The sequence below is a fragment of the Cololabis saira genome, chromosome 14, assembly GCF_033807715.1.
Source record: "Cololabis saira isolate AMF1-May2022 chromosome 14, fColSai1.1, whole genome shotgun sequence".
Classification (NCBI taxonomy): domain Eukaryota; kingdom Metazoa; phylum Chordata; class Actinopteri; order Beloniformes; family Belonidae; genus Cololabis; species Cololabis saira.
This window is the reverse complement of record NC_084600.1, coordinates 26,570,989-26,589,992: the sequence shown is the minus strand read 5'-3', so window position 1 is coordinate 26,589,992 and position 19,004 is coordinate 26,570,989. Positions and strand designations below refer to the sequence as shown.

Below are 19,004 nucleotides of genomic sequence, written 5' to 3'. Positions count from 1 at the left end.
ATGTTTGATGCTGCCCTGCTTTCAGCACACCGTGATACAAGGCATCAACATAGATGTACAAACCTTGATGACAAGCTGATGATGACCATTAATTAGAATCAGGTGTGTTAATGCAAGGAAACATCCAACATGCTGGATAGGTGCTCTCCAGGACCTGAGTATCTTTAGACGGACTCTGCTCTGACAGGGATAAACAGTTCAAACGGCCAATCAATGTCACAGCAGTAAAAAAGCTTCAATCACAAGAATATTAACCTTTAAATATACAGTAGTCAACATTTGAAGTGGATCAAAACACACGTTATGCAAGAACATTTAACAATACTTGTTCCTCTCTTAGGACAACTTTGACATTTTGACTCACTTCGAATGTTGAGTATTCAGTCTCTAAAACAGTGGTCTTCAACCCTGGTCCTCAGGACCACCTATCCAGCATGTTTAGATGTTTCCCTGCTTCAACACACCTGATTCAAATTAACGTCGTCACCACCTTGTAATCAAGGCCTGGACAGCGCTGTTGTTGACACAGCTCCTTGTGTCATGGTGCAATGAAGCAGGGTAGCATCTAAAACATGCAGGACAGGGGGTCCTGAGGACCAGGGTTGAAGAACCCTGCTCTAAAAATCAAGCCAAAGGCAATTATCCAAAGGTATGCACAGTGGTGGACAGTAACGGAGTAAATGTACTTGAGTACTGTACTTAAGTACATATCCAGAGGATTTGTACTTTACTTGAGTATTAGATTTCTTTGGTACTTATTACTCTTACTTGAATACATTTCCAAGACAAATATTTTTACTTCTACTCGAGGAAATTTCTAGGAAGGCTGAAAAGTACTCGTTACTTTCAGGTCTGCTCTTTTTTCTTCTTCCCTAAAATCCTATTGGACACAAGCTGTTTTTGTCAATGGATGGTTGCACCTATCACAGTGCACGCTCTCCACTGGGATGTACGTAAAGCGGAAATACGTCAAGCCTCCTCAAAACGATACCGCCAAAGTAGCCTGCGTTTGTCAAGACAAGTCCAGACTGCAGGTTTTATATAACATTGTGGTTCTAAAAGCAGCACATCAGTGCAGCTGGTTTCAAAGAGTTATTTCTCAGAAACAAGAGTTAGAAGATCATTAAATTAATTTAGAAAAAATATAGTAATTTACTGATGTGGAAAATAAGAAATTTACTCTTACTCTTACTTTTACTTAAAGTAAATTAAAAAGCATTTACTTTTGGATACTTAAGTACCTTTAAAAGCAAGTACTTTTCTACTCTTACTCAAGTAATATTTTGACTGAGCTAGTTTTACTTTAACGGAGTAAATTTTGACCAGTAGTATTTGTACTCTTACTCAAGTACTGGGGTCGAGTACTCTGTCCACCTCTGGGTATGCATTACTGAAGACTGAGTTTATTCAGAATAATCTCAGAATCCTTTTTTCAGAATAATCTTAGAATCCTTTTCAGAATAATCTCAGAATCCTTTAAAAACTAGAATTTCATAAATGCCAGTGTTGTTTAAACCAGTGCTTTCCCACCCTGCTCCTCGAGCCCCTGTCCTGCATGTTTTAGATCAGGGATCAGGAGCAGGACTGTGGCTCTCTAGGACCAGGGTTGCCTGCCCCTGTTTTAGATGGTTCAGTTTCAACACACCTGATTCTAATTAATGCCAGTTATCAGCTTGTCATCAAGGTCTGCACACGTCTGTTAATGTCACAGCCATGTCTACCAGGGTGTGTTGAAACATGGGAACATTTGAAACACGCAGTACAGGGGTAATTGAGGACCAGGGTTGGGAAACACTGGTTTAAACTAACACATTCTAAGAAGCAGTTCCACTTCTGACCACAGAGAGGCAGCAGATTAAAGGGAAAGTTAATCTTTCAGCCCCTGGCTGGAAGTACATCCATCCGTAGCGGAGGTGGGCATTCCTGTCCCGTATATTGTTTTAGCTGTCTCCTTGCATCAACACACCTAATTAAAATGAATGGATCACCGGCTGATTCATGATCAGCCGGCGATCCGGGCCCGCACAAGTCTGTTATGGACAATCATTTGTATCAGGATGTGTTGAAGCAGGGAAAATCTTTTTTTTTGCTCTGAAATTGTTATATGCTCTTATATAATTTCAAAATAAAACTGTGAAAAATCAGTGAAGTTTACTTTGATCTTTGCAGGAAAATGAACCGTTTAACATTATACATAAATCTTGGCTCAAAGGCAAAAAAAAATAAATTTGAAAACAGTTCTGCTATTTTATAAAATTACAAATGAATTAATTCATTTATAAAATGGAGAGAAAAAAAAATGTAATGACAAAAAATAAGAGTAACCGTGGTTATCATCTGTAAAGTTCCTCTTCTTGACGTAAATAAGTAATCGGAATCAGACTCTTCTATTGATCCATTTATTTATTAAATATCTGTAAGGAAACATACTTCAAAAGTAGAAATGGTTTACTTAGAACATTTTAGCAGCAGGACAGTATGAAACAAGACAGACAGACGTGGATCAGTCAGTAGACACCAGCCAGCAGGTCCATGCGGGACCATCTGGGTTAAAAGTGGTCCATGTGGGTCCAGAGCGGGTCTCTTATGGTGTTAGTATTGAGGGATAACTGTGGATTGAACAGGCACAATGTTGGTACCAGACAGACCTCAGACAAGACTTGCTATTAGCTCGTGTGGACCTAACATCCAAATGCTGTCTGGAACCAGGAAAGAAATCTGTTACCAGTAACTTATCCTGTAGAGCAGAGCTGCTCATCCATACGTAGAAGGGTGAGTGTTGAATTCTGTATTTGTGCCTTTAAGCATTCAAATAAGAAATACTGGTTCTTCAGGATCCAGTGAAGATCTTCCACTGAGAAATGTTTTTTCCAAAATTAGAAAAAAGTGCAGTTGTCCTCCATGCTGGACTTGAAGCAACAGTTCCACATCTCCGGAAGGAGAAAACAAAAGACAGCGCCCCGTCATTAGACGACGAGGTGAACGTGGCCTCTCCGGTCCAGCTCCACCAACCGGAGCTGCTGCAGCACCTTCAGCTTGTCGTCGCTCACCTTCATCTTGAGCTGCTTCATCTTCTGAACGCTGACAGATTCACTGAGGATGACAAACAGAGGCGAACATCAGAAGCTGGACTTAATCCGTCCAGGTACAAATAAGAGTGTTGATCAAGTTCTCGAGCACAAAGTAAACAGAAGATTTAGGCCCCGTTTACACGTGGCAAAAACGGTGGCGTTTTCATGCATTTTGGCCATTCGTTTACACGAAAACGAAGCTCAAAGTCACCAAAAACGATAATTTCTGAAAACTCCGGCCAAAGTGGAGATTTGCAAAAAATCCTTCTTCAAGTTTGCTTGTAAATAGAGGGAAACGGACATTTAGGCTTCAGAACGTCACATTATGTGACAAAAACGTCACCAGCGTCATGTGTGCGACCCGTGTTTACAATTTGTTTGGCCACTGTAGTTACTCGTGTCATTTGTTGATGTTTTTTTCCAGGATTCTGATTGGCTAGTATGACTTTATGCTTCTCGTTACACTACCCCCTGTAGGTTTGGCTGCTCATGGCACCCCTTAACAGCGTATTTATGTGGGTTCGCGTAAATGATGGTATTTTTCAAAACGTAGAGGGGGAAATATCCGTTTTTGTAAATACTGTATAAACGTGGCTGTAGGAGCCATTATTTGTCTGCTTATTTCAGTCTGTTTTGTTTATTTACAAGTTGTCACTAGGTGGCAGTTCAGATGGTGGTTTGGGTCCACGTCATGATTGGTGCAATTGGTATTTAGGCGCAGGTGTACTGGGCGGCCAATTAATGCATGGGTGACGGGGAGACCGCACGGTTTTTTACCGCTCTGTAAGAAACCTTTTCTACCAGCCAGAACCATCACAATTATTCACATATCTCCATAAACAGTTTTGCCATAATATCAACATGCTTTGAAATTAACATTAACGATAATAAATGGGAACCTCCCCCGACAGTGGACGTCGCTGTGGACATTCATTCATTCATTCACTCATCCATCCAGCCGAGCGTGTTAAAAAAATAAGTCCCGTCCCGCACCCAGCCGAGTGGCTAATTGTTTGCCAGGATAATCGCTATAGTGGCCTTAGGCTGCAGGATCCAACAGACCCAAAGAGCTTCAGTCACCTGTCGAGCCCTATGGAACTCACGGTCACGGAATTGGAGATTAAAAACAGAATTCACTTTAAACGCGCAATAACAGAACTGAACAGCAATTTGAGTAAAAGGTTTTTTTTTTTTTTTTTACTGGACTAAATTCATTTTTCTTTCGAGAAAATACTCCAAGAGGGGTTACTACAGGTGGGTTCAAAAAGGAGGGGACACTGTGCGCTTTTCTGCACCCTCCCGCTTCCCTCATTATCAAAAGAAACATTTCAAAGCAGCCGCCTGAGAAACCAGCGAAGAAGCTACAGAACCACCAGCTTACTCCCAGGTACGGGGCAGAGCAGCTTCCCCCGGACTGCTACGCGTCTGGCGATTCAATGTTCTGCAAGTTTTGCAGTACACGGTTGACTGGCCACGAGAGGATATGTGTTAGGATCACTTACAGAGAGAAAAGGATAAAAGTAAAAACACCAAGAGGCTGAAGATAATGTACTTCAATGGAAATGTCTGTAATAGGTGGAAGACCTAATAGAGACACACACGCACTCATACACCCATACAGTGCTTTGGATACGTCAAAAGTCCGCTTAAATTTCAAAATGTTATATTAGTTCAATGAAGTTCATAGAATCTATATTTACTATAGCTTATTTAATTTCTTCTGTTATCAGACACACAGTTTGTAATGACATACCTGAAAAATGTCAGCTATGTCATGACAAACTACGGGCCAGTCCCAATCCCCCCCCTACCCCTACATTTTGCGCGTTCCCGTGAGGGTAGTGGTGTCCCAATTCCTCTTTGCATCTAGGGGTAGTGCACATATCGAGGGCTAGTGGGTAACAATCTAGCCCTTCAGAGCGAGGGTTTTCAGATGCTGACTTCGCGACCTAGGGCCTGAGAAAACTTCCCAGAATGCTTTACGTCATCATTTGCAGACTGAATAAAAAAAAAAACAACATGGCGGGCATTTCTTATTTTTTAGTGAATAAAATCAATATTTTGAGTAAGTTTCTGCATAAAAATGCATTTTGATTACATTTCTAGCGAGAAATATATATTTTACTTTCGTAATATTCACTCAGTGGATGTACATAATCACTCGCTTGCTCGTTATTCACCAAGATCTCGCCAGAATAAAGGCTGATTTATGGTTCCGCGTTACACCAACGCAGAGCCTACGGCGTAGGTTACTGATTTCATACAAAGAACTTCTGACATTCTTTTGTTTATATCCAAGAAAAAGAATGTTTTGTTGGACACGAGAATAACTAGTGCCATGTTTTTGCCTTTAAATATGTTTAAAAGTATGAAACATGAACATTTTCAGTTCTTTGCATAATTATATACTGCCTTGGGGTTAAATTTGCATAAAATGTTAAAAACCAAATTCTCAAAAATTAAAAAAACAAAAAGCAGAGAAAATGGAAAGAATTAAAATGGAATGTGGGAAATAAGAGATTTCATAGGGGCCCCGACCTGCTACTGCTGAGATGCTGCTGCAGCTGCAGGTACAACGTATTCAGGTTTTCCAGCTTGATCTTGGAGCGCATGCTGACTGGAAGTGCTTTGAACATGGCTGCGGTCACTTCTGCATACTCGCAACCTGAAAAACAGACGGATCACAGGATTAATCATTGACGGTACGGAGAATGAACAACAGGGAGATTCTGAGGTTAACAGTCAGAAGTCGATGGCCACATTTCCATCCGTAATCAAGTCTAAAAGGTTCTGGTGGAGATGATCTTTGTAGTAACAGAACATTTATACTGCTGTCAGGCAAAACCAGTTCATTTAACACATTAGCAGAACATAGGGCTGGGCGATTTTGGACAAAAATAAAATCCCGATTTTTTTTCTCTGAAAATCCGGTTTTCGATTTCGATTTTTTTGGTAAAACTACAAAAGACAATGGAATAAATTGTTTCAAATATTTTATCTTTATTTTTAAAGAAAAATAACAAACAAATTTCCCTATTGGGAATGAAGTGCAATTGAAAGATACTGTAAATCCTCCTTGAGTTTAGTAAAGTTACAACATTTACAATTTTCTTGACCAAACAAAGATGACTAGACGGGCTCTGTCTGTAATGCAGCCAGCTGCAAAAGAGGAAAATCGATTTTCCTTTTTTTAACATCGATTGTGATTAATAAATCCGATTTAGATTTAAAATCGATTAATCACACAGCCCTAGCAGAACAGCAGGAGGGAGGAAGCATGACCATTAAATACTGCTGAAGATGAGGAGGCAAAGTACTCACTCTGAGGTTGATTTTGGACAGGAGCCTCTGCAGCCGGAGACGCCTGCAGAAGAAACCAGCAACAACAGAAATTAGCATCCATGTTCCTCTTCACATTATACAGGAACCAGCTGAAGTGGATCAAAAACATACTTCCACGTCATGCAAGAATGCATGACCTGTAATAGTTCTTGTCTTTGGAGAACTTTGATGACATGTTACACATACATAGTAGGAAATACAATTTTATAACTTATTATAATACTACAATTTTATAATTTTAACAGTACGAATTCTACAACACAAGAAACGTTTATGAATTACTTAGAATGTAATTGTCTTAAAAACAAAAACCACATTTATTGCCAGACAGCCGTGTAAATGAGGACGGCTGAAACCCAATTCCTTCTGCACAAACACGGCTAAGGGCTCAGGTCGTCCCTGCAGCAGCATCTCATCTGAACAGAAGACGCTTCTCAGCTACTTTGGATGAAGAATGTTCTGGAGGTAAAAGTGTCTCACCTCAACTGTGGTGATGGGTAGACCCAGCAGCGCAGCTGACTCCTGCTCCAACTCTGAGACGGGCCCTGCCTGAGGAGTTGAAGAACACAGAAGGGTGTAAAACTAAAAACTGCTCTTTTACACTCACTGTTGAAGTCAAGCAGCTGTTCGTCCTCCTCCGACTGATGTGCTGTAGAACAACTGCAGAGACCTTCACGTGTCCTAAAAACTACTGCCAAGGGTCCTACAGCAAGCTGCTCAGGAGGCCACTCATGAAACTGCTGTGTGAGGGAAAGTTTTCTTACTGATAGAGATGCCCAAAAATGGAAAAACAACACTCTGGATGTGTGTTTGTAAAATGTAAACACCAGTTTCTCTAAAAGCTCGGAGATGTTTGTCTTCCTGCGTCAAACAAACTCAGTCATCTTCAGGCCTGAGGTGGTCTGATCCCATCTGCAGACTTCAACATGGAATGTAACATTTAAACAAATCCTCCGAAATAAAACATGTTAGTAACCAGCTATAAAATGTTTATGAGATAATTAAGCATAAAGATTCATCTTATTATAACACAATCTCATCCTGCTGTATGATAAATCCAGCAGGATGAGATCGTTTTATGATAAGAACCGATTCAGGTTAACTCGAAAACACATAAAAACAACTTAGAAATGACCAGAGCAGAGACCAACAATAACGGCTGCAGGTCTTCAGTCTTATCAGCTTCTTCAGCAGCAGGTTCTGCTTCTGGAGAGCTTTGCTCAAAAGGTTGGACACCCCCACTCAGTCATATTTCACTTAATTAATGTCTAACCTGCAGACGTTATAGAGCCGCTGATAGAAGCAGAGCTAATTAACATTTTCATCTTGAAATTAATTTGTTATAAACCCCTCACGTCTCTGTTGACATCAGTCTCAAATGCTGCAGTGCATAATGGGACTCAGCACCATTTTAGATGTATAAAAGCAGAACGGAGCGCAGTCTCCCCGATTTTAGAACCTTTCTGAGTCAGGAACGGGATGCTGGGCTCATGTGAAAGGCTACATGTACAACCGGAAGAGGTGAGCGTGGTTTTACATCAAGAGTTTGGGCTGTAGGTAGAACAGAAGACAAGGAGAAACCAGACTGTCTGGGTCACAGTGGTGAGACATAAGGATGCCATCTCAGACAAAATATCTCCATTAGGGGTGGGTATTGGGAAGGACCTCACGATACGATACGCATCACGATACTTGAGCCACGATACGATACACATTGCGATATCCCGATTATGCAATATCCCGATTATTATATTCTACATAGTTCACCGAAAAATTTAAAAATGCATTACACATCTTAAAATCCAAGTTGTATATATGTACATCAGATGATAGTGATGGATCTTAAAATCCGAGTTGCACGTTCATCAGATTATAGTGACAATTCATGGGACAAACTGAGTCAAAACAATGTTTTATGATAACTATACAAGCTAAAGTTACAACATATTTGTATATGTTTTTCATATTATTTACATCATATGAAATTAACATTAAATTTAGTATGAGGTTGCTTTAATTATGTGGCAAATGATAATAAACACAAGAAAGATGGGTACTAAAACCAAGGACAGGCACTGTGATCAGTCAGTATAGATATAAATCCATAAATAAATAAACCTCTGTCCATTATTTTTCATTTTTTAAGGACAGCCAATTGTGTTATATAAAAAATAAATTATAAAATGAAATAAAACGTGAAATAAAACCTGAGCCCAGTGCAGGGCCCTGGTTGGTAGAGAGTGGCAATGCCCAGGACTGTCACTTAGGTAGGATGATGGGTGATATAATGGGGGAAAAAAAAAAAAAATAAATAAATAAATAAATAAAAAAAAAAAAAATCGATATTCAAATTTTGAATATCGATATTGAATCAGCTGGAAAAGTATCGCGATATATTGCCATATCAATATTTTTGCCCACCCCTAATCTCCATTCAGTATTTTCACAAAGGTAAAGAGGTTGTTTTTTTCTGTTTAAATGATGAACCTATGTGCCGTCTTCTGGCTTCTCTAAAGCTGTCTCATATCCTCTGTTGTCAAGGTTACACCAGTAAACATCACACTCTGGGGAACAGCAGCAGAAACATCAGTCTGCCACTGCAACTTGGATCCCTTTATATCAAATATCTTTATGCAAAGAAGCACAGACACTTACACAGACAGACAGACAGACAGAGATCCCAAACTAGTGGGATTGCAACAGAACAGGAATGCTCTGTTGTCCACCTGGATCATCTAAATAGAATTTATAGTGCAAATGACAAAAAAAGTGTTCAAAGTTTTCAAGTTTTCAAAACAATTATGAATTTTTTTCTTGCTTCAAAACTTCTCGTATGATATAAAGTATGTTAATGAGTTACAGATATGTTTTTCCTTCTGTGCTCTCAGTTCATCACCATCCCAGTCAGTTTGCATGATTCAGAGTTTGTGAGGATGTGTCCAAACAGCAGACAAGAAGCTCACTGCAGCCACCGATACTGTGACAATGACTGAACTTCTATACAAACTTTTTTTTTAGTTAATAGGCTATTATAATCCATTCTTTAAACTGCACTTTTAATTTGTTTCTTTTTTTAAATAGAATTTGTCTGGCAAAGATCGGAAAAAAACTGGTCTGAGCGGCAATTTTATGGAGACGATTAAAACTGAAAAGTCTGGCAGTGATTTGCACCACTCTAATCACTAGCTGGTAAATGCTCATAAATTATGAGAGTTGCAACAACGCGTCGATGTAATCGATTATGTAAACATGGCGACTTGGATAGTGTGTTGATACGTTGCATGCTGCATGATCAATCCATCAATTACACTTCTACCTTTTAAAACCAGACCTGAGCATCAGGTTCAGGACTTTTTCAAGGGGAAACCCAACAAAATGGTAAAAGGGGTAAAAGTGATGTCTTAAACAGTGTTTGCACTTTTTGGACTTTGAATAAGTTATTTTAGATATATGGAGAGTGTTCTGAATAAACCGAATGATGCCCTAAGACACCTTTGCTTTGATTTATGTATGAAATGTATTTACATTTTTTTCACATTTAAAAGTAAAAAATTGTGAGAATGGTAAAATGTATTATTGGTAGGGCTGAACGATTAATTGCATTTGCGATAATATCGCGATGTGATAAAACGAGATTTTCTAACCGCAAAGGCTGCGATTTGACCAGTCACGTGATCTGGTCACGTGATCTGGTCACGTTGCCGGCAGAGAAAAAAAGTCAACAGTGCCGCGTGTCCGCCTGTAAACTACTGTATCTACCGTGGCCTCAGGGTTAGGGCTCGGCCAGGCAGGGCTTTATAAATATATGGGCTTTATAAATGTATTAAATATATGAACGCGGAGTCGGCGTGGCAAGGAGCTGCGCGCGGCGCCGGGCGGACAGTTGCGCTGTGAAGCCTGATTTATGGTTCCGCGTTAAATCGACGCAGAGCTTACGCCGTAAGTTACGCGGCGACGCGCACCGTACGATGCGCGCACCGCGTGCCTTACGGCGAGGGCTCTGCGTTGGTGTAACGCGGAACCATAAATCAGCCTTAAACCAGCTGCAGCCCTTTCAGCTCATCAGGAGAAGTTAAAGAGCGGCTGTGAGTTGTTCATTTCTGGTTCGTTTTGTTAACTCTGTGAGCTTTATTGATTTATTTGTTAGTTTGCTGGTGTTTTTTTTTCTCTCTGTGATTTTTGAGTTATTTATGAAGAAGTTCTGAGTTCCCTGTGAGCAGTACTAAAGTTGAGGAGGGATGAAATAAAAAACGGTCAAAATCACCCCCTCCTGAAATAAAAACGGTCAAAATCATCCCCCCTGTAAAACTGCCATCCCTCCTTTCCATCCCTTATGTCATTTCATCAATGAATGTGGTTTTACTGCTATTTCAACATTTAGAGTCATCACCAGAAAAATAACTTGACAATTTTCACCTGTTTCAAGTAAATTTTCACCTGAAATAAGTAGGAAAATCTGCCAATGGGACAAGATTTATCTTCTTATTACAAGCAAAAAAATCTTGTTCCACTGGCAGATTTTTCTACTTATTTTAAGTGAAAATCTACTTGAAACGGGTGAAAATATTTGTTTTTTCCAGTGATGAGTCTTGTTTTAAGTGTAATGAGATTTTTTTTTTTACTAAAATGAGACATTTTAACTAGAAATAAGACAAATATTCTTGTTAAGATTTTGAGTTTTTGCAGTGATCCATTTTACTTATCCTGTGAAGGACAGAGTCATATTGATAAGTTCAGAAAACTGTTTTTTATTGTTGTGTTTTGATGTATTTGATGTAAGTCCAGTGGATATTTAAAGCTTACAGAAGGCTGCATTTAACTGCTGCTATGTCATTCCTGCAGTATTTCTGCAGGTCAGTGCTATTATTTGTAATATATTTTATTATTTGTAATCAGCACAAATTATCTGTCCCCATATGATAAAATCCACCACCCCCCCTGATTTTTTTTTTTACAACTCGAGTACTGCCTGTGAGGAAGGTTTTTTGTTCCCTGTGGGAGTTTTTCTGTGTTTTTCTATTAAACTACGCCTCGTTTTGGCTAAAGTTTAACCCGGTTTGGGTTCAGAGAGAACGACCCAGAACGGCACAAATTTGTTTTCTTTATTGTTGTAATCTGTGCTTTAAATGAATCTGGCATTGTTTATTATAAAACAGACTGATTTATTGCTTGTGTAGTTGAAAAATACATGAGAACAGGACCTTGAAAAAAATAATCGCATATTAAATCGCAATCGCAATATTGAGGAAAAAAATCGCAATTAGATTATTTTCAAAAATCGTTCAGCCCTAATTATTGGTTGGCATTTAACAGAATGATCATCATAAGATTAATTAAAAAAAAAAGGGTTTGAGTGGGGTGTTGGTACCTGCACGTCGGAGCTCTGTTGGCAGTCAGCCATCATATCCACAAGACTCCTGAAGTTGCCCCTGATGGACTGCATGACTTCTGTCTGGGCAGATGTGACGGCCGCTGCCTCAGAAAACAGCTGCATGTGTTTGACCTTGATGGACTTCAGGTTCTCCAGCATCCCCGCCATGTTCTCCTGAAACACAAACATCTAGTTATGAGCCAGTGTTCCAGATCCCAGCCGGTGGTTTTTGATATTATGAAATGTCTTTTTTTTTGTGGATTTGTAGATGCACCTAGACCGCTCTCTATCAATCACTTCATTCAGTTACATTTGTCTTCATCATGATAGAAATTTCACAACAAAAGACATCTCAGGTGAATTTACAGGGAAAAAGAACACAAGCTCAATACAAGTCTTTTTGAACAAAGCCACACTCTTTACTTATCAGTAAACAGAAATGAGCCACTGGCTGTAAAGTATCAGTTCTACAGGGACCAGCACTGAGACGTCTGTAGCTTTCAGCTCCACAGAAAAAAGACTGGAAAATCTTCAAGTTTACTGACCATGCTAAATAGTTAACGCGATGACAGCTGGCTGTTTGACGCCATAGACTGCAGTGTAGCTGTCACTCAAAAAACAACCCTAATCATGCATAAATTGGTAGTTTAATACAGTATATAAAAATTCACCCTCTTGAATCGTACTCATGGATGTGAACTCTAACTACAGACCAAAACTGTTTTTGTACCAGACTGTAAATGCCGTATGTTTATGTCTGCTGTAAAGTTGAACATGATTCTAATTAATGGTGGTCATTAGGGCTGTTCGATTAATCGATTTCAAATCGTAATCGCGATTATGTAATTAGAACGATGTTAAAACGTGAAAATCGTAAAATCGATTTTTCACTTTTTTTTTTTTTTCCACACCTTGTCTGCACACATATTAATGATTGATGGAAATACCTCTCAATACCTGCGACAAGTGCCCCATCAGAGAGGCTCTTTAGTGTAGGAGGGGGCGTTGTAACATGCCACCGGGCATCCCTCAAGCCTGATGCGGTAGACCGGCTCGTGTTCCTTGCAAAAAACTTGCAAATGTGAATAGCAAATGTAATGACTGACATTACACACCTCTACCTCCTTCATGGGTTGCATTATTATTTAGCATGCAAAGACCCAGTTTAGTTTAATAAGAAAATGTCTTGTTTTATTTAATTGGAAATATAACTTACTGTATGTTTGCAAGTGCTGATTTGCTGATTTTTTTTTCAGAGATAAAACTTTATATTTTATTATATTTTTAAAACTTTTTTTCAACTTATTTTACAGAGTTTTGCACTTTATTCATTCATTTTTGGTTTAATAAGAGCAAAGTTTGCACTTAAAGCCCAATGGGGCAAATGTTCAATAAAAAAAACTGCATATTTGAAATAATTTCTTTGCCTTTTGTCAATTCACAAAATAATCGTAATCGTAATCGAAAATCGGATTTTGAGAGAAAAAAAAATCGAGATTTTATTTTTGGGCAAAATCGAACAGCCCTAGTGGTCATCATGGTCTGTTAATGACATGATCCCGTCTTTCAGGATGTGTTGAAACAGGGAAATATCTCAAACATGCAGGACAGGGGGAGTCGAGGACCAGGGTTGAGAAACACTGTTATAGATGACCGGAGTAAAAGAAGTTCTGACCTTAGCAGGACATCCATTCTCTGCAGAGCTGTTGATAAAGTCCAGCTTCAGCCGTCTCTCGATGAAGTCCAGGTCTGCCTCCGACTTCAGGAACTGTGAAGAAACTAATGGTTACACTTGAGGAAACACACAAACATTCTTCCTTCTGTTCATAGATGCACCTGAAGGCTTCTGAAGCCACATATGATTGTAAGAGATGGATTCCAGTGTTGAGGTTGATCCTGATGTCTTCCACTGACCACGTATCAGAACGACAGCAACAAGGGAAAGAGAAACTCCTGATTTTAATATTTTATATTCTTTTTCGACAGCATTTACTCCTATTTCAGATCTTCTGTCTCCAGGTGTAATTACACGGTGAATCTCCTGCGTTGATGGATTCATGTTTCTGTGTTCATGAAGTGTTCGTCTCCAGGTGGTTGCAGTTTTCAGATGCTTTGACAATACTATTGCACTACTAGTTGTCTGATACAGTAGTGCAATGAAGTCAGAGCTTCTGCCAACAGCTGAAGCCACAAACATGAAAAACTGCTGCCGTTTCAGTTTCTGGAACAAGAACCTTCCTGTGTTTTAGAACAGTTACAACAAACAGCCTGTGGTGGCTCCTGGTTTTTCTTTTTCTGTCTCAGTTGGGAAAATAGATGAGGTGAGACTAATTCCTTTTCCTCTGACAGTACAAAGCATAACAAGCCTGCATCGCTTTAGACAGCAGCCCTGGACAGTTCCAACCCCAACTCTCCTGACACCTTTAATCCAACTGCATCGAGACCCGAACTGGAAACATAACAAAGGAAAATTTGAGCCGACCCTCAACCAGAGCAATCCGTTTCTCATCAGGGTGCCTTCCTGTTGCATGCTCATTAGTGCATGCTTTGGGGAACATAAAAATCTAATAAAAAAAAAAAAATAACCATTCACATCCCTGGTCAAAGAAATTTAACACAGAGTGAGACATGTTTGTCGTTATTATCTAAAAAATTGTCTTTGATAAGTAACCATGGTAACAGAAGAAGCTCAATGAGCCATCTAAAGTCCAACTAACTGGAATAAAGTTCTGGTGCCAGATATGACGCATGCCAAAATCTAGAAAAAAAGCAAGTATGCACACAAGTGTTCAGATGTACGAATCCCTACGTACGCTTGTTCCTGTCATGTTCCTCAATTTATCCCACATGTCGTTGATTTAAACCCAGCAGCACATGATACTTGGACCTCCTTGTGTCCTCACATCAATAACTGTGTAAATGAATACAAACATGTGGCATACCTCTGCCTTTTCTCAAAATAATGACGAACACACCAGAAATGTTGTAAAATAAGAAAAATATCACAGACATCAAACTGATGTACTTGTATGAGAATTGAAAGCACGAAAAAATAATTTATTTGTTGGCATTTCCTTGGTGGAAGAAGTAACATTAAATATATTGATTGGGAATGTGTGACTAAGACTGTAAACGAGCAGGATCGGAACATCACACTTAGGGCTGTTCGATTAATCGATTTTAAATCGTAATCGCGATTATGTAATTAGAACGATGTTAAAACATGAAAATCGTAAAATCGATTTTTCACTTTTTTTTTTTTTTATTTATTTATTTTTTTTACCTTGTCTGCACACATATTAATGATTGATACCATATTAATGATTGATGGAAATACCTCTCAATACCTGCGACAAGTGCCCCATCGGAGAGGCTCTTTAGTGTAGGAGGGGGCGTTGTAACATGCCACCGGGCATCCCTCAAGCCAGATGCGGTAGACCGGCTCGTGTTCCTTGCAAAAAACTTGCAAATGTGAACAGCAAATGTAATGACTGACATTACACACCTCTACCTCCTTCATGGGTTGCATTATTATTTAGCATGCAAAGACCCAGTTTAGTTTAATTAGAAAATGTCTTGTTTTATTTAATTGGAAATATAACTTACTGTATGTTTGCAAGTGCTGATTTGCTGATTTTTTTTTTCAGAGATAAAACTTTATATTTTATTATATTTTTTAAAACTTTTTTTCAACTTATTTTACAGAGTTTTGCACTTTATTCATTCATTTTCGGTTTAATAAGAGCAAAGTTTGCACTTAAAGCCCAATGGGGCAAATGTTCAATAAAAAAACAGCATATTTGAAATCATTTCTTTGCCTTTTGTCAATTCACAAAATAATCGTAATCGTAATCGAAAATCGGATTTTGAGAGAAAAAAAATCGAGATTTTATTTTTGGGCAAAATCGAACAGCCCTAATCACACTACAGCTGAAATAAAGACAAAATGCCTGTTGCAGGCACAGGAGGAGGCCCAGAGATGCTGGAAGTTACGTTGCAGGGGGACATCAACATCATCCAATGAGCGGTGCCCCTCACCCCTTCTCCTCCCCTCTTTCCTTTCTTCAGAACAACTCACAGTTATTCATTAGAAGTATCTCATAACCATCATTGTTCTCCATTGTTCTTGTAGTTTGTTGTGCTGGTTTGCCCTCTCCTTTTCTCTTCTGTGCATGTTTGCCGGCCGGAGCCTCAGGAGCTGCATGCTGCCCTGCAGCCCCCCCCCCCAGATCATCCCACTGCTGCTTCCACCTGTCTATATAGATGTCTCTGTTGGATACCTAACAACATCCTGACCTGCAGTCCCAGCCCCTTTGACCACCTAAATGTCTGCTGTCAACATCCTTTGATGCAGTCGTCCCTGTAGTACACTAACTACTAACCATTGTGTGTCTCTGTTCTTCATTCTCTCTCTGGTGTCTTTTCCTGCTCTACCCAGCCGGCCTTCGACAGGAGGGTTCCCCCCTTATGATCTCCGTCCTGCTCAAGGTTTCTTCCTTCCTATTAGCCACATCTGCTCCCATCCAGACAATGTCCTTGCATCTTTCAGCAGGATGTGATGTTAAGTTAAGCCATTACAACAGTGCGGCTTCACAGTAGGAGTCCAGATGCTGAACTGGTCTGTCTGCAGCACAGAACTTTTGCCAATATGAAACATCTGGAACATCATGGGAGAAAAAAATACAACAAAGTAGATCCAGGACTGTTAATCAGACAGGGGCGTCAATTGGGTATGGCAAGGTATGGCAGCCGCCACACCTTGGCTTCAAGGGAAAATGTAAATGTTTGTTTTTTAAATACATTTATGGAATTACTCTGTGTCTATTTGTATTGATTATTCTATTACTTAATACATATAGAATAACTACAAATGCAAATCAGAACAACATGATCGATTTCACTAGTTATTATACACTGCAAAAACTGAAAATCTTAACAAGAATATTTGTCTTATTTCTAGTTAAAATATCTCATTTTTAGTCTCATTTTTTTTTTTTTTTAAATCTCATTACATTTAAGACAATACTCAAAAACAACCATTTTAACCTGTTTCAAGTAGATTTTCACTTAAAATAAGTAGAAAAATCTGCCCGTGGAACAAGATTGTTTTGCTTGTAATGAGAAGATGAATCTTGTCCCACTGGCAGATTTTTCTACTTATTTCAAGTGAAAATTTACTTGAAACAGGTGAAAATGGTCAAATATTATTTTTTTATTTTATTATTTTTCTGGTAATGACTCTTGTTTTAGGTGTAATGAGATTTTTTGACTAAAAATGAGACATTTTAACTAGAAATAAGACAAATATTCCTGGTAAGATTTTGAGTTTTTGCAGTGAGCGAGACTGCATTTGAATAAGTTCCAATTTTCTTGACCACAGATAAGCTACATAGACTTCTGTGATGAGTATTTGCTGGATGTGTGATTGATACTATAGTTAAGTTCTGTGACTTGTAACCTTGCCATACCTTAGCTTTAACTGAATTGACGCCACTGTAATCAGACATAATTACCTTACTTTTCATAATGAGATGGTACATTTACTGGGTGTAAACATTCTACATGCTTTATTATGAATAAAACATGGGCTTATGAAATTGGTCACAACTTCATAGTATCAAAGTTGTATATTCTATTTATTCAATCTTCATAATACTGTATATATTGTATTATATATATTATTACATAGTATATTGTTTAATAGTGCTGCGAGAAATTGCACTGCATTTGACGACTGTTGTGACAATTCTTGAGTAGAAAATGCAGAATATAAAAAAGGGACACCAGCGGTTTGCGAAGGCCGGCGGAGTTTCCGCGCCTGTCTGCACAAAATTCCGACACTGTGTTAGTGCTTCATAATCAGATAGCTTGTATGTCTCTCCGGAATGGTCGATCAGGAGAGGATATACTTCAGAAAATGTCTTTTAAGGAAAATGAAGAATGTTACGCTCAGCTTACCATCGCCTCCAGCTTTTCGACCGTTGTCTCCATGTTGAATAGTTTCCACTGTCATACGACGCCCGTGATTGGCCAGTTCTCCGGTACGGAGGAAGCTGATTGGCTGATTTTATGGGCTCCGAATAGTCTGCTGTGCCGTTCAATGACAACGAAAACCTCGGAAATTCTTCTTTTCAAATGGGATAAATGAATGAGCTTTTGAAGATTGAACCACAGGCACTGAAACAGAAGGAAAACTGTTTTAGAAAACTGCTTACTACCAGAGGTGTCAAAAGTATTCACATTCATTACTCAGGTAGAAGTAAAGATACTAGAGTTTAAAAATACTCCTGTAGAAGTTGAAGTATCAACTCAAGTTTTTTACTCAAGTCATTTTCATTTCATTTCATTTATTTATTTATTCAAACAGGTTAAAACAAAAACCAAATAATCAGAATACGTAAAATGTATATATACCGAAAAAAAAACAAAAAATAAAGAACAACAAAGAAAACCATAAGCAAAACAAAGCAAATTAAAGAGACAAATCTATATGTAAATAAATATTTCCTGTTTGAAAGGGTGTAGGATGAAGTTTCAAAAAACCTTTCTAGTCCTACCCCTTCTAATGTTCTGTTTTTACCGTTTCTTCATTTCACACAACTTCAAAAAGAAAAGCATAAAAGAAAAGAAAAAGTGGTTCAGCTGAGCAGGGAACTTTGGTCATTGGCTGTCAGTTCATGTGTCCATTTTCGTTTTGTATCCATACAGAGTAGTGTTTTTAAAGATTTGTTTAAACTTACTTAGTGATTTGCATGATTTCATTTCATCTTTACAGTTATTCCACAATTTGACTCCCTTCACTGATACACAATGGGTTTCAGTATGTTTTCAGTAAGTAAAAGTATAAAAGTACTGGTTTCAAAACTACTTAGTATAAAAGTAAAAGTAATGTAAGGGGGAAAAGGCCATTAAGGACAAAAGCCATTGAAAATGAATGCATCTTAGTATAATGCAAATATATTAAAGAACCATATATGTGTACTATTGAGCATTAACATGTGTTTCAGAGAGCAGAAGATATGATGACTAGTTGCCTATAAGTATTGTAATGGTGCAAAAAGTCAAACTTCAGAGGCACGTTATCATTTATCCTAACCTTTATTGGAATGTACATCCAAGTTTAGTTGCAGGAATCTGAGGGCAACGGATGTAAGAACAAAACTGGACAAGAACATCTGAAACAACCACAACCAAATTCACTCTATCCGGATGGAGCAATT

At 38.6% G+C, this 19,004-nt stretch overlaps 1 protein-coding gene across 1 annotated transcript; it reads right to left on the bottom strand.

Moving 5' to 3' along the window:
• Positions 1–2,820: 2,820 nt before the first annotated feature.
• Positions 2,821–17,781, bottom strand: ska2 (spindle and kinetochore associated complex subunit 2). Its single transcript, XM_061739098.1, has 7 exons — positions 17,743–17,781; positions 13,460–13,552; positions 11,782–11,958; positions 6,894–6,962; positions 6,393–6,435; positions 5,610–5,736; positions 2,821–3,093 (listed from the first exon to the last, which is right to left on the bottom strand). Exons 1-7 carry the CDS (start codon positions 17,773–17,775, stop codon positions 2,967–2,969), a joined length of 669 nt encoding a protein of 222 aa, XP_061595082.1. The 5' UTR covers positions 17,776–17,781; the 3' UTR covers positions 2,821–2,966.
• Positions 17,782–19,004: the final 1,223 nt, after the last annotated feature.